Source organism: Zonotrichia leucophrys, chromosome 27, assembly GCF_028769735.1.
Source record: "Zonotrichia leucophrys gambelii isolate GWCS_2022_RI chromosome 27, RI_Zleu_2.0, whole genome shotgun sequence".
NCBI classification, from domain to species: domain Eukaryota; kingdom Metazoa; phylum Chordata; class Aves; order Passeriformes; family Passerellidae; genus Zonotrichia; species Zonotrichia leucophrys.
Genome location: NC_088196.1, coordinates 4,094,596 through 4,110,472, shown reverse-complemented (window position 1 = coordinate 4,110,472; position 15,877 = coordinate 4,094,596). Strand labels below are relative to the sequence as shown.

General features: G+C 66.3%; 1 protein-coding gene across 1 annotated transcript; it reads left to right on the top strand.

Moving 5' to 3' along the window:
• Window positions 1–9,506: 9,506 nt before the first annotated feature.
• PPP1R1B (protein phosphatase 1 regulatory inhibitor subunit 1B) lies at window positions 9,507–15,139 on the top strand. Its single transcript, XM_064733915.1, has 8 exons — window positions 9,507–9,791; window positions 10,870–10,930; window positions 11,205–11,227; window positions 12,203–12,275; window positions 12,358–12,465; window positions 13,685–13,753; window positions 14,511–14,657; window positions 14,742–15,139. Exons 1-8 carry the CDS (start codon window positions 9,711–9,713, stop codon window positions 14,828–14,830), a joined length of 651 nt encoding a protein of 216 aa, XP_064589985.1. The 5' UTR covers window positions 9,507–9,710; the 3' UTR covers window positions 14,831–15,139.
• The last annotated feature ends 738 nt before the right edge of the window (window positions 15,140–15,877 follow it).

Below are 15,877 nucleotides of genomic sequence, written 5' to 3'. Positions count from 1 at the left end.
CCTGCCCAGGGTGCCCATCACAGCCTCATTAGCAGCCGGTGAGGGCCGGGGTGGGCTCATCAGCATGCGCAGTGCTTGGAGGGAGAAGAAAGTGGCGACATGAAACGGGGAGAGGAGATGAAAGGGGAGCAGGGAGATGAAAACCCAAAGCTCTGCCTCGGTGGGTGCAGCGGGCAGTGCCAGGACTGTGCCACACAGAGGGCAGGAGTGGCATCCCAGCGCTGTCCCCTCTACCGTGGCCTGTGGTGGCAGGGCCAGCCCCATCCTGGCTCTGGGGTGGCTTTGGGAAGGGGATTCACCCTCGGGGGTGAGCAGGGATGTGGCAGCCAAGGCTGGGTGAGCAGGATGCACCCACAGGGTTTGGGGTGGGAGAGCAGCTGGGGCTGAGCTGAACCCAGGCCTGGCACAGTTTGGGGAGCAGGGGCAGGGCTGGTGCTGCATTTTGGCTATGGAGAGATGGCTCAGTGACCCCAGGGCTCTGCTCCTCACCCCACTGATGTCCCCGTGTGCAGGCACCGGCTGGCCCAGCGCTGCCACCTCTGCTCCCTGGTGGTGACAATGACCCCACGTGTGGCCTCGCTGCCACGCTGAGGAGTTTGGCTGAAACACGAAGCTGTTTCCTCCCCAAATTCCACCCTCCACATCCCTTCCCTCCCTCCCTCAGGCAGCGCTGGCTGCAGGGGGGGACCCAGCGATGGCTCAGGGGACACGGGACACGGGGCGGGGACACAGGAGCAGGTCGGCACTGGCACAGCCGGGTGCTGGGTGGTGCCAGGACACGGCTGGGTGCCAGCTGGGCCCGGCTGGCTCCGGAGGGACCCGCCCGGAGCGAGTTCGCAGCCCCGGCGTGCCGATGTCACCGCGGGCCGGGCCGCGCTGTCCCCTGGCGGTGTGGCACGGGGGGTGATGCCAGCTGTCCCCTGTCACCGCTAGGGTCCCTGCCGGCCCTCGGCGAGGCCCGGGCGATGGATCCGGCTCCGGCATCTCCCCGCGAGCGGTGGCGGGGGGGAGGCGGGGGCCGCTGCCAGATGGAGCCGGCTCCGCGCTGCAATATTTCTGGGAGGTGAAGGCTGGGGAGAGATGGATGCGCTAACGTGAGCCGGGAATGTCACTGAGGGGAGGAGAGCAGGAGCTGAGCCCGTCCCTGTCCCCGTCCTTGTCCCCATCCCTGTCCCCATCCCTGTCCTTATCCCTGTCCCCATCCCTGTCCCCATCCCTGTCCTCATCCCTGTCCTGATCCCTGTCCCCATCCCTGTCCCCATCCCTGTCCCCATCCCTGTCCCCATCCCTGTCCCCATCCCCGTCCTTATCCCTGTCCTGATCCCTCTCCCCATCCCTGTCCCGGCCCTGTCCCCGGCCCTGTCCCCATCCCTGTCCCCATCCCTGTCCCCATCCCTGTCCCCATCCCTGTCCCATCCCTGTCCCCATCCCTGTCCCCATCCCTGTCCTTATCCCTGTCCTGATCCCTGTCCCCATCCCTGTCCTGATCCCTGTCCCCATCCCCGTCCCCATCCCTGTCCCCATCCCTGTCCCCGTCCCTGTCCCTGTCCCCATCCCTGTCCTGATCCCCGTCCCCATCCCCGTCCCCATCCCTGTCCCCATCCCCATCCCTGTCCCCGTCCCTGTCCCCTCCCTGTCCCCATCCCTGTCCCCGTCCCTGTCCCCATCCCTGTCCCCATCCCCATCCCCATCCCTGTCCCCGGCCTTGTCCCGGGTCCCTGCAGCAGCTCCACCCTCGGAGGAGCCAAACCTGGGCAGATTCCAGGCTGAGGGTGAACAGGGGATGGGGAGGGGTGGGTGGTGCCCTGCCCATCCCCGTGTCCCCAAATGTCCCCGCGGTGGTGACAGTGCAGGGTCAGGGGAGGAGGAAACAGAGGAGGGCTCTGGCTGGGCTGGCATCAGGAGGCTTTGGGGAACTCCTTCATCTGCTCCAGAGGAGGATGAGGAGGTGCTGTGGCAGCCCTGGGGCTGTGCTGGGGCTGCTCCCAGGGCATCCAAATTCCTGCTCACGTCCCCCACCTGTGTCCCCAGTATGTCCCCTTAATGTGTGTCCCCATCCTGTGTCCCCCCACAGTCACACACACACCAGGGACCTGCCAGGTGCTTTTTAAGCCACACGTTGTTAATCAGGAAAGTGACACCTGGGAATTGCCCGGTGGGAAACTGCGGCTCCACAGGGGCTGGGGACAGATGATCCCGGGGTGGGGACACAGGGATTTGGGGTGGGGACAATGAGGATTTGTCCCCTGTGCCCCACACTCCTTTGTCACCTGATGGGGTCAAATGTGGGGCTGGCACAGGGGACCCCACCCCAGGGCTGGAGGGAGCTGCTGCTGAGGTGACAAGGCCACCCCGCTGATGTCACAAAAGCCTATGACATCACAGCTGGCCTGTGACATCACCAGCCTTCAGGAGTGGCCACAGCAGCCTCTCTGTGCCTGCTGTGGCCACACTGGCAGTGCCACCCGTGTGGGCACAGCTGAGTGGGTGCTGCTGGCAGTGTCCCCAGCCCCCTGACAGGTGCCAGGGCCCGGTGCTGGGGGCACACGGGGGTGGTGGGTGCTGCCCACAGCCACAGCCCCCCCTCCATCACCCCCATCTCACCTGCCTGCCCCCCAAAACCAGGCACAGGCAGCCTGGCGGTGCTCTGAGCGTGCCAGGCCTCAGCCAGAGGGGTGAAGGGACACCTGGGTGGCACCAGGGACAAAGGAGCTGTGGGGCTGGGGGTGCCAAGCCCCACCCTGGGGGGGTCTCAGGTCACATCCCTTGGGGACAGCTCCATCCCGGTGCTGCTGTCACAGAGCTCAGCTGTCCCCCCACAGCACGGGGCACCCCAACGTGGGACACCCCAATCCCTGGGGACATTGGGGACCCCCCACCCTGTCCAAGTCCTTTAGGGAGGAGCAGCCCCCCCACCCCAATGTGTGTGTGTGGGGGGGGCTGTCAGGGAGCGGATTTGGGGAGAGATGGGGAGGGTCTCCATGGCGACAGAGCGCGATGACGACAGTCGCCATGGCGAGGCTGCGTGGCCCGGCCCGTTGCCATGGCGACGCGCTGGCACTGCCAGTCGCCATGGAGATGGCCGAGGGATGGAGCGGTCCCCACGGTTCAGGGATGGGATGGCACGGGGGGGAAAACGGGGTGTCCGGAGGGCTGAGCCCCACAACCCTGCCCCATCCCGGGCCTCCCGGTGCCGCCGCCGCCCGCCCGGCGCCGCCTCGTGCCCGGTGCCGCCGCCGCCGCCGCCCGGGATCGTTTTCACGAGGCTTTTCCACTCCAGTTCACACTCCCATCTGACAGGCCCAACTTCTCATTTTCAGAGTAATCACTCCACTGCACTAATTGCACATGCAAATATGCAAATTCGTATTAATTAATTACTATACTAATTAGTTCTGTGGTATTTGCGAGTAATAAATCATTCGGAGGGAGCGGGAAGCTGGAGACCTGGCCCATTTACACTTCGCATAAAAATTTAATAGGCGCTCCGGCTGATCCGGGACAGCCGTGCCACCGTGCTTAAAGGCACAGAGCTGGCCTGGCATGGCGTGGGGGGCACAATCCCCCCCGGGCCTGGCACGGAGAGGGCACCAGGGAGGGCAGAGTGGGCAGGGAAAAGAGAAATTGGGGAAAAGTGAAATTGGGGAAAAGCGAAATTGGGGAAAAGCAGCGGGGAGGAGGAATGGGGGGATGTGAGGGGAGGGGGATGGATGGGTTTCCTTGTGGGGAAACTGAGGCAGGGAGGATAGACTGGGGGTACCCTGCTATTGGGTGTGGGGGTCTTCCCTCGCCCCTCCTGGCACCCAGGTATGGGGGTGCCCAGGGGGTCGCCCTGCTTGGCAGCTGGGGTGGCTCTCAGTGGGCACACTGGCATAGTGACTGTGTCTGAATGGTGGCACTGCCATCAGAGAGGCATTGTGACCACATTGGCACTGACACCAGACAGGCACTGTGACATCACTGGGATTGTGACCACATTGGCACTGTGACCTCACTGGGCACTGTGACCACAATGGCACTGCCACCAGACAGGCATTGTGACCACAGTGGCACTGTGACCTCACTGGCACTGTGACCACAATGGCACTGCCACCAGAGAGACATTGTGACCACATTGGCACTGTGACCAGCACGACAATTGTGACCACACATTTGGCACATGTTGACCACATTGGCACTGCACCAGAAAAACCTACTGGCACATGTGACCATGCCCACCACTGGCCAGCACGGTGACCACATTGGCCACGTGCCAGCTGGCACTGCCACCACGCCAGCACTGTGACTGTGCTGCCAGGGTGGCCACATTGGCACAGTGACCACTGTGGCACTGCCACCACGCCACATGTATTGTGCCACACTTTGGCACAGTGACCACTGGTGGCACTGCCCCACCCAGCACGTGCATCCATGCCAGTCCGTGCACGTGCACCACCACACTGGCACACGGTGCCAGGTGGCCACTGGCCAGTCCACTGCCTGCCCAGCCCGCCGGCCACACGCACCGCCAGCTGCCTGCACCCCCTTGGGGAGCCTTGCCCACCTTTTATTGCGAGCCATTTAATGTGTAAACAGATATAAGCAGCGATAAACACAAACCCATGCATTATTGATGAATAAGGGTGAGTTCAGGTTGGTGCGAGCGGTGTAATTAAATATAAACCTCAAGCTGCCCATTGTTAAGGGACAAATTACATTACTATTGTGACACGTGTCGGGGCGAGGGGCTCACGGCCTGGCACCTCCACCCACAACCCCCAGAGAGGGGGTGGTGGGCAGCGATGGGCACCCCACAATGCCAGGGCAGGGCATTTTCCATCCTGGATCCGTGTGCAGTAAGGATGGCGCTCTATGGGGACACGTGGGGACAGCAGAGATGGGGTGGGGGGCACTGTGGGTGGCACACACGCATGAACACGCCTGGCACACACACGTGCAGATGTGCACAGCGCTGGCACACACACACACACACACACACACCAACACACGTGCCCATCCCTGGCACACACACACACACACACACACACACACATCATCCCCAGACTCCTCCTTCCCTGCTCCCTCCTCCCCTTCCCAAACCCCCCCCCACCGCATCCCCGCAGCCCCCCCTGCACCACCAGAGCCCCTCTGTGTCCCCTGTGTCCCCCCTGTGCCAGGCACCGTGCCCGTGTCCCCTCCCCGCCCTGCCAGCCCCGGGCTGTCCCCGTTAAACCCCCGGGGACACCCCCACACCCCCTTGGGGACAAGCGACAATGACCCCGGGGGGGGGGCTGCGGGAGAGCGGCGGGCCCGGCTGTGCCCCCCTGGCCCCCCCTTGCCCGGCGCGGGGTGGGGGTGCCAGCTGGAAGCTATTTATTAACCAGTCATGGTTAAATTGGTTTATAAATTAACAGATGTTTTAACTTTATTCTTTCTTCTGGGAATGGAGGCGGCGAGCTGGGCTGTGCTGGCGGCCGGGACCCCCCCCGGGTGGGGTCAGCGATGGGCTGGGGGGAGCGGGGATGGGAGCCCCCGCCTTGAGCCCACCCTGGCAGGGCTCTGTGGGGCACCGGGAGGAGATTTGGGATCATTTTGGGGTCCCAGCTGCGCAGGGAAGGGGTGGGAGGGGCTTTAGGGGGTAAAGGACGCGTGCTACAGGTGGGTAAACTGAGGCACGTGGTGTCCCCCCCCCCAGGCAGAGGAGACCCCCCGGGCTGTCTCATCCCTGCACCCCTTCCCTTGAACCCCCCAAATTTGTCCCCCCCCACATTCCCCCTTTATCCTCCCCTCAAGGTTTTACCCGTTCAGCCCCTCCTGGGGCCGGGCACACCCTGGCACCGGGCTCTGCGGGCATGAACCCCCCAAATATCACAGCCCCTGCTTGGGTGGGTGCCCCAGGACCCCTCAGTGCCCCCAGAGCCCTCGGTGCCACCCTTTGGGGTGGGTGTGAGCCTTGGCACGGGTCAGCCAGGGCGGCTCCAGCCGCGGCTCCGCTCCGGCCACGCCGTGCCAAAGCCCTTGAGCCGCTGCCCAGCCCACGCGGCCGTGCCAGCCCCGGGTGGCCGTGCCAGCCTGGCCATGCCAGCGCCGCCGGTGACATCTGCCACGGCGGGCACACGGCGGGCACACGGCGCCGGTGAGGGCACCAGGAGCGGGCACAGCCCGGGGGGTGCAGCCCCCCTGCCCGCCCTGTTGGGGGGTTCAGGGGTGCGACCCCTCCTCGGTGAGCTGGGGACACGGCCAGGTGTGGGGACACAATGTGGGGACACAATGTGGGGACACGGCCAGGTGAGGGGACACAATGTGGGGACACCGTCACCCCTGTCCTGCCAGGTGTGGGCACACAGTGTCCCCCCCATCCTGCCGAGAATCGGGGGACACGGCCCCTCCTTGTGTCCCCACTCTTTTTTGGGCTTGCAGACCACCCCACATCATGCTAAAAATATGGGGTTGCACCCCCTCAGTCCTGCCTCAGTTTCCCCATCGCACCCCCGAGCAGAGCAGGGGGTGCCCCTTCCCCAGCCCCCCCGTGCACCCCCATTTAGGGAATGTCCCTCCCAGGCCCCCATCCCCACTCCGCAGCCCCCCAGGGTGGGTTCCCGGCAGTGAAAGGGTTAAACCCCCTGCACACCCCACCCCCCCCTCCCACCGCCCCCTCGGGCTCCCACGCGTGCTCCGCTCCCACGCGTGTTCCCACTGCCGGCACCCAGGGGAGCACCGGCCCCCTCCCGCCGCCCCCGCTGCGGCTCCCGGGGGGGGCTGCACCCACGGGGGGGTCCTGGGGAGCAGCTCGGGGGGCTCAGCCCAGGGAGGGGACACCCGGCAGAGCGGGGAGGGACACGGAGAGGGGAAGGGCACTGAGGGGGGGGTCCCGGCACCCCCGAGCCGACCCCCGCCCATCCTGTGGCCACGCCCCCTCGATGCACAGGCCCCGCCCACCCCGGCATTCACCCTAGGACCGGGCGATTGTCCCCAAGATGCGGTGTCCCCGCAAGGCCCTGTCCCTGCCATGTCCTGTCCCCGTGGCACCCTGTCCCTGCAGCGCCACATTGTCCCCGGCACACCCTGTCCCCACCATGGCCCATCCCTGGGACACTTAATCCTCGTGGGACTGTGTCCCCATCCCCAGCACACCCTGTCCCCACAATGTCCCATCCCTGAGGCTCTTTGTCCCCATGGGACACTGTCCCCACCATGCCCCATCCCCAGCACACCCTGTCCCCATGGTGGCCCATCCCTGGGGCACTTCATCCTTGTGGGACACTGTCCCCATGCTGCTCCATCCCCAGCACACCGTGTCCCCACCACGCTCCATCCTTGGGACACTTTGTCCCCATGGGATTGTGTCCCCACCACGCTCCATCCCCAGCACACTCTGTCTCCGTGCTGCTCCATCCCTTGGGCTCTTTGTCCCCATGGGACACTGTCCCCACCATGGCCCATCCCCAGCACACCCTGTCCCCACCACGCTCATCCTTGGGACACTTTGTCCCCGTGGGACCATGTCCCCACCATGGCCCATCCCCAGCACACCCTGTCCCCACCATGGGGACGCTTTGTCCCCATGAGACCCTGCTGGCCACCATGCTCCACCCCCAGCCCACCGTGTCCCCACCATGGCCCATCCCTGGCGCTTTTTGTCCCCACCATGCTCCACCCCCAGCCCACCGTGTCCCCGCGCTGTCCCACCCCCAGCCCACCCTGTCCCCACCACGGCGCTCTGTCCCCACGTCCGTCCATCCCCACACCCTCCGTCCGTGCCCAGCGCTCCTCGGTGGGCTCAGCCTCCTCTCCGGTGCCCGCTGCCGGGGGGCGAGCGCTTCTTGCCTCACCCCGCTGCTATTTTTACTCTCTCCGCGGGAGGATTCGCTGCTGCAGCTCCGCGCAGCCCCCGCGGCACCGCGGCACGGGCACGGGCACGGGCTGGGTGCCCACGGTGCGCCTGTCCCGGCGGCAGGCGAGGAGCGGGGCCATGTGTGCCACACGTGTGCCTGGAAGGTGCCCCCCGTGTTCCTGGCATCCCCCCCCTCCCCACCCCATTCCCGTGCCACTCTGCAGGTGCCACCCGCGGGTGACGCTGCGTGGGCGCGGGCGCGGGCGGCGCCTGCCGATCCCGGGGGGCTGCGGGTGCCGGCGCTGCCGCAGCGCACGGAGGGGAGGGGGCCCGGCCACCCCCTCACACGGCGTCTTCGTGGGTGGGAGAAGCGGGAACAGCAGCGGGATGGAGCCCGGGAACCTGTTGCCATAACGACTCCCGGTCCCGGGATGGGGACGGTGCGCGGAGCCTGGCACGGGGACACGCGTGGCGACAGAGGGACCCCTCACCTTGTCCCCAGGTTTTGGTCTCCATGAGGACACTGAGCTCTGCTGGCGCCTGATTTGTCCCCATCCAGGTGCTCACTGCGCTGTGCCACAGGCACAAGTTTGTCATCTACAGCCAGATTTTGTCACCCACAGCCAGGTTTTGTCACCCACAGCCCGGCTTTGTCACCCAGAGCCAAGATTTGCCACGCAGACCCAAGATTTGTCTCCCAGAGCTGGACTTTGTCACCTAGAGCTGGTCTTTGCCACTCAGAGCCGAGATTTGCCACCCAGAGCCAGGATTTGCCACCCAGCGCCAGGATTTGTCGCCAGGGCCGGGCTGTGCCGTGTTTTGCCGCGTGGTGCCGGGCGGGCGGGACGCTGCTCCATGGCTCGGTGCCACCCGGGTAAATATTTTGCTGGAGCGGTGGCTGCTGGCCCAGGGCCACCCGCAGCCGTTGGAGCACCGGGAGATCCGGGGGACGGAGCCAGTTCCCAGCTCCCCCTTCCTCGTTCCTGCTCACGGGCGGCTTCCATCGACACCGCCCCGGGACATCCCAGGAGGGGACGAGCCACCGCTCCGGCTGTCCCCGCTGCATGGGGACCCCCTGGATGTGGCCCTGTGGGGTCGGGAGAGGTGCCCTGGGTGTCCCCCCATCCCTTCCTGGCCGCTCTGGTGCCCTGAGGGATGAACCCCCCCTTCCCCATGGGGAACATTTTGTGTCCCCTGGGATTTTCTATGGGGAAAATCTCCAAAAACTGGGGAAGAACCAGAGCAGGTGGGCACAGCCTGGGGTGAAGACGCAGCCCCCGCACCCCCCAAATCCCGGGGGCTGCAGCTGCGGGTGGGGGGACCCCCCGCACACAGGGGGTGGGATGTTTGGGGAGTCCCCATGGATGTCCCCTCTAGAGTAGTGGCCTTGTCCTGTGTGACACAAGCCAGGTGGGGGCAATTTTGCCGCTCTCCACACACAGGAGTGGGAGCTGCTGTCCCTCTGTCCTTCTGTCCCCTGTCCCCACACCTCTGGGGAGACTCAAGGGACAGGGACACACACGGAGCCACCGTCCCTGTCCCAGCGCAACCGGCCATGGCAGGTGGGGTCCCCCGTGGCAAGGAAGGGGTTAAGGACCCCCCCCCCCAGGTTGGCTGAACCCCCTGGGGGGCTCCCCAAGGGCTCATTACCGCGGCCTCAGCCCCCCTGCCCGGGGAGGGGGGGATGAATAATTCAGCTCCTGGTAGGAAGACGTGTCCTCCCTCCCTCTCCTTCCTCCTCCTCCTCCTCCTCCTCACCGGCTCTGCCTTCCCCACCTCCCGCCACTCTCATTCCTCGCCGTACCGAGCCTCGGGTGCCACGGAACTCCGCTCGGTAGCGGTGCCAGAGACCCCCCCCGGCCCCCGCCACCGGCTCCGGTGACTCCCGGCCAAGGCCATGGACCCCAAGGAGCGCAAGAAGATCCAGTTCTCGGTGCCCGCCCCCCCCAGCAACCTGGACCCCCGCGCCGTGGAGATGGTGAGGGGACTGGGGACTGGGGACTGGGGACTGGGGACAGGGAGCAGGGGACAGGGACTGGGGACAGGGGATGGGGACAGGGGAGCCCGGGGGTTTCCCCTCTTGTCAGGGCCAAGCGCTGCCGGTAACCCCGGGCCGAGGAGGGACCCCCGGAATGACCGCGCGGGACCGGAGGGGGACACGGGAGAGCGCCGGGGACAGCGGGGACGGGATGGGGACAGAGTGGGACAGGAGGGAGGGGAGGGGACAAAGGGGATTGAACCGGACAGGAGGGGACCGGGAGAGCAGGACAAGGGGGATCGGAGGGGACAAGGCAGGGGATGGAAGGGACAGAGGCAATGCGTTGGGACAGAGGGGATGGGACAAGGGGGATCGGAGGGGACAGGAGGGACGGGATAGGACTGGGAGAGCAGGACAAGGGGGATCGGAGGGGACAGAGGGGACAAGGCACGGGATGGAAGGGACAGAGGGGATGCGTTGGGACAGAGGGGATGGGACAAGGGGGAGGTGGGAGGGGACAGAGGGAAGGAGGGGAAGGATCCAGGGGAGATCGGAAGGGACAGAAGGGACAACAGGGAGGCAGAGGATGGGACCGGCAGAGCAGCACAAGGGGGATGGGAGCGGGCAGGGCATGGGACGGGAGGGACAGACCGGACGGGACAGCGTGGGGGACACAGAAAGGGACGGGGACAGGACGAGAGAGCTCCAAGGTCCCCGCACACGGAGAGTTGTGCCAGGGGGACGGGGACAGGGACAGGGATGAGACAGAGCACAGGGACAGGATGAACGGGACAGGACATGCCGGGAGTCAGTGCAGCCACCCCCGCCGGTTGTCCCCGATCCGAGGGGACATCCCCAGCACACACCGGAGCCGGAGCCCCCCGGAGGAGCTGGCCTGGGGCTGGGACACACTGGGGACACCGCGGGGACCCCGCGCCGGGTGGGCTGGTGGCCCTGCACCCACAGGCGCACACACACGGGCACACACGGGGCACACACGTGTCCCTGGGGCACAGGGCACAGGGGACAAGGGACTCGGGGCGTCCCCAGCCGGTGACACCCCGGACCTGTGCCCCAGATCCGCCGGAGGAGGCCCACGCCGGCCATGCTCTTCCAGCTCTCCGAACACTCGTCCCCAGGTGAGCGGGGCCGGGCTGCGACACGGGGAGGGGGACGGTGGCAGGGATGGGACGCGGTGGCTGTCGTGGTGTCTGGGATGGGACACGGTGGCAGGGATGGGACACTGTGGCCGGGAGGGAACATGGGATGTAGTGTCACCTGTGGAATGGGATGTCCGGCAAGGAGGGGACGGGGTGTCACACAAGGAAGGGGGTGGCACGGAGGGGCAGGGTAACCCCTGGAGGGGGTGTCCGTGTCCCGCTCACCTTTCTCTCCCTGGCGCCGCTGACACAGAGGATGAGAACCTGCCCTACCAGGTGAGTGAGCGCCGGGACCCCCGACACGACCCCGCTCCCTGTCCCGCGTCCCCCGGGGGCGTTATCGGGGCCCGGAGCTTATCGGCTCCTTCCCGGCACGGGCACACGGCGCCGGGGACGGGGACACGGGATGGGGACATGGAGCCGAGCCAGGCTGGGCAGTTTGTGCCGAGCAGCGCGTGACCGTGGCGGGGTCACCCCCGCAGTGTCCCCAGCGCCGTGTCCCCAGTGCCACATCCAAACACGAGGTGTCCATAACGGGGTCGCCATCGGGGGCAGCCCAAAACCTCGTCCCCAAAGCAGTGTCCCCATAATGGGGACCCTCAATGCCACATCCCCAAGGCAGGGTCCCCAGTGCCACATCCTCATGGCAGTGTCCCCATAATGGGGGATCCCAGAGCCACATCCTCATGGCAATGTCCCCATTGTGGGACCCATCCTCATGGCAGTGTCCCCATAATGAGGGTCCCCAATGCCACATCCTCATGGCAGTGTCCCCATAATTGTGGGGACCCCAATGCCACATCTCCAAGGCAATGTCCCCATTGTGGGACCCATCCTCATGGCAGTGTCCACATCGTGGGACCCCTCATAATTGTGGGGACCCCAATGCCACATCCTCATGGCAGTGTCCCCATAATTGTGGGGACCCCAATGCCACATCCTCATGGCAATGTCCCCATCATGGGGGTCCCCAACATAGGATCAGGGTCCCCACGGTGGGGTGCTCAGGATGGTGTCCCCAATATCCCATTCCCAATGCAAGGTCCCCAAGGCAGGGTCCCATCACGGTGTCCCTGGTGCCACATCCCCTCCTCAGGCTCCTCATTTCCGGGGATGGGGTGGGTGTCACCCCCATGGTGACACCCCCATTGCAGCCCCCACCTCACCGGGGGGTTCCCGGCTCTCCGGGGGCTGCGGTGACCCCCGTTGGGGACACCGGGCCCCCCCATCCCGACTCCTGTCCCCCCGCAGCGCTCGGGCGAGGGCTGCCTGCTCAAACCAAAGAGGACCAACCCGTGTGCCTACACCCCGCCCTCGCTCAAAGGTACCGCCCGCGGGGACAGCGGGGACACCACGGGGACAGTCTGGTGCTGCCGGTGCCCCCGGTGACACCGGCGTGTCCCCAGCCGTGCAGCGCATCGTGCAGTCCCACCTGGAGAGCGGCATGGGCGGCGGGGACAGCTCCGACGGGGAGCCCGATGATGGCTGCGACCCCGACAGTGGCCTCGAGTCTGGTGAGGGGACACGGGGACACGGGGAGGGGACTGTCAGAGCCCAGGGGGTTGTGGGGACATGGGGACGGGATTCTGGAGCTCAGGGAATGAGGGACATGGATGCCAGAACTTTGGGGACACAAGGACATGGGGACAGGGATGGCAGAGCCTTGGGGACACAGGGACATGGGGAGGGGGATTCTGGGGCCCAAGGGATTGGGAACATGGGGAGGGGGATTCTGGAGCCCAGGGGGTGTGGGGACAGGGATGTCACAGTCTTGGGGACACAGGGACATGGGGATGGGGATTCTGGAGCCCAGAGGGTGTGGGGACAGGGATGGCAGAGCTTGGGGACACAGGGACATGTGGACAGGGGTTCTGGAGCCCAAAGGATGTGGGGACATGGATGCCAGAGCCTTGGGGACATGGGGACAGGATTCTGGAGCCCAGGGAATGAGGGACATGGATGCCAGAACTTTGGGGACAAGAGGACATGGGGACAGGGATGCCAGAACCTTGGGGACACAGGGGATTCTGGAGCCCAAGGGATGGGGGATATGGATGCCAGAGCCTTGGGGGGACACAGGGACATGGGGACGGGGATTCTGGAGCCCAGGGGACACAGGGACATGTGGACAGGGGTTCTGGAGCCCAAAGGATGTGGGGACATGGATGGCAGAGCCTTGGGGACACAGGGACATGGGGAGGGGGATTCTGGAGCCCAAGGGGTGTGGGGACAGGGATGTCAGAGCCTTGAGGACATGGGGACGGGGATTCTGGAGCTCAGGGGACACTAGGACATGGGGACAGGCCTGCCAGAGCCCAGGGGATGTGGGGACATGGGGAGGGGGTTCTGGTGCCCAGGGGGTGTGGGGACATGGATGTCACAGTCTTGGGGACACAGGGACACGGGGAGGGGGTTCTGGAGCCCAGGGGCTGTGGGGACACGGGGACAAGAACCCCGGGGTACACGGGGACAGCATTGCTGGAGCCCGTGGGACACGGGGGGATGGAGATGGGGTCACCATCCCCTGTAGCCCGCGGGGACAAGGCCAGGGCTGGCACACGGGCTGGCTGCCACGCTGTCCTTGCTGCCCACGTGTCCCTGTCCCCCGCGGGGCCGGTGACGCCAGCCGGACCCCCGGCCGCTGTGTGACGCGGTCCCGGTGCCGCCCCGGTGCCTCCCCGGTGCCGCGCGTGCCTCGCCGCGTCCCGGGCTCATGGACCCCCGCCCGGGCAGCCCCGGGGAGCCAGGGCAGAGCCGAGCGCAGCTACTTCCCCGCCGGGCTGAAGGCGCACAAGCGGAAAGGTAACGGGATGGGGACAGAGAGAGACCGGGATGGGAGGGGACAGGAGGGTGGGGGTGACGGGGGGACAGCGGGATGGCAGCGGGATAGGGATGGTGGGGGACAAGGATAGGGGTGACAAGAGGATGGGGACAGCGAGGGGACAAGGTGGTGGAGACTTGGGAATGGTGGGGACAAGGATATGGGGGTGGCAGGAGGATGGGGATGATGGTGGACAAGGATGGGGGGGTGAGCAGGAGATGGGACAGAAGACAGTGGTGGGAGGATGAGGATGGTGGGGAACAAGGATATGGGGTGGCAGAGGATGGGACAGGGGTGAAGGGGTGAGGATGGTTGGGGACAAGGTGTAGAAAGTGGGGAGGAGGATGGAGGGGGATGATGGTGGACAAAGGGAGGGGAAGGGGGACAAGGATGAGGGGGGGGAGCAAGTGGGATGGAGGGACACACATGGTGGGGGACAAGGATATGGGGGTGGCAGGAGGATGGGGACAGGGTGGTGAAGGGGTGAGGATGGTTGGGGACAAGGTGGCAGAAAGATTGGGACAGTAGGACAGGGATGGCAGGAGGATGAGGATGGTGGGGACACACAGGGACAACGAGGAGGAATGGGGGACAAGGATGAGGAGGTGGCAGGAGGATTGGGATGGCAGGGACACACACGGACAGCCCGCTCACTCTCCGGGGACACCGGGCGGGCACCGGGGCTCGGTGTCTCGTCCCCTCTGGGCGTCCCCGGTGCCACCGTGCCGCTCCCCGCAGGCGGGCAGAAGGTTTCCTTCGCCGGCGGCATCGACGAGCGCGAGGAGGACCTGAAGTCGCTGACGGTGTCCGAGATCCCCGAGGACCCCGAGGGCGCGGAGGGCGACGAGGACGAGCCGGGCCAGGAGCAGGACGGTGGCACCGGGGGTGCGTGGTGGGGGCTGTCCCCCGCTCCATCCCCGCTGTCCCCGGTGCCACCGCGCTGCTGAGCCCGCTCCTTTCCATCCGCAGAGCGGCGACACGTGGGGTTCGCCGAGGTTCCCTCGCGTCCCATCGGCACCGAGCGCCACTCGCCCACCTTCCCGCTGGGCACCAGTTAGCTGGCACCGGGCACCGGGCACCGGCCCCGCCCGGCCCCGCCGGTCCCCGCAGCTTCGCCCGTGCCCCCCGGCTGCCCCCCGCCCGCTGCCTGCGCTTCGCCTGCCGTGCGCCCTGTGCCGCGCCGTGCCGGGCCGTGCCGGGACACGCCGGGACCCCCGCACAGCCCCGGCTGCCCCCTCCCACCCCCCGGCTGCCGGTGATGGAGGAGCCGGGGATGGGAGCCCCGGGTGCTGGCGGCCCCCCCTGGCTGCTGCCCCCCGGCCCCGAGCGAGCAGAGCCCCCCGCCCGCAATAAACGGCTGTACAGAGGGTGCTGAGTGGTTTTTGGGGGCTGGGGGGTCTTTGGGGGATCTAGTTTTTTTTGGGGGGGTGGGGCGCCCCATGAACACCCCCCCTGTCCCATAGAGAATGGTTTGTCCCGAGCCCCACTGATCCCCCCCCATGTGGGGAATGGTGTCTTCCAGCTCCATGGATACCCCCCTGTCCCATAGGGAATGGTCTGTCCTGAGCCCCCCCGTCCCACAAGGAATGGTTTGTCCCGAACCCCACTGATCCCCCCCCATGTGGGGAATGGTGTCTCCCAGCCCTATGGATTCCCCCTTCACCACCACGCAATGGTCTCTCCCAGCCCCACGGACCCCTCCACTGGGGAATGGTCTCTCCCAGACCCACTGCACACCCCCAAGGAAGGGAATGGTCTCTCCCAGACCCACTGCACACCCCCATGGGGGGACAATGGTCTCTCCCAGACCCACTGCACACACCCCCAAGGAGGGGAGTGGTCTCTCCCGTGCTCACCCCATAGACACCCCCGTCCACACGGGGATGGTTTTGCCCTCACCCCACTGCTTCCCGCCCTTTGGAATGGTCTCTCCCAGCCCTACTGATTCCCCCTCCCACGAGGAATGGTCCTTCCTAGGTTTATTGATCCCCCCACGTGAGAAATGGTCTCACCCAGCCCCACTGACCCCCCCCTCCCGCCGTGAATGATCTCTCCCAGCCCCACTGACCCCCCCTCCCACTATGAATGGTCTCTCCCGGGTCCCC

Excerpts from the sequence above, each read along its gene's own strand:
- PPP1R1B (XM_064733915.1), top strand. The coding sequence starts at position 9,711 with ATGGACCCCAAGGAGCGCAAGAAGATCCAGTTCTCGGTGCCCGCCCCC. Across the intron at positions 11,228-12,202 it reads ATGAGAACCTGCCCTACCAG|CGCTCGGGCGAGGGCTGCCT; the intron begins GTGAGTGAGCGC and ends GTCCCCCCGCAG. Across the intron at positions 12,466-13,684 it reads CGACAGTGGCCTCGAGTCTG|CCCCGGGGAGCCAGGGCAGA; the intron begins GTGAGGGGACAC and ends CCGCCCGGGCAG.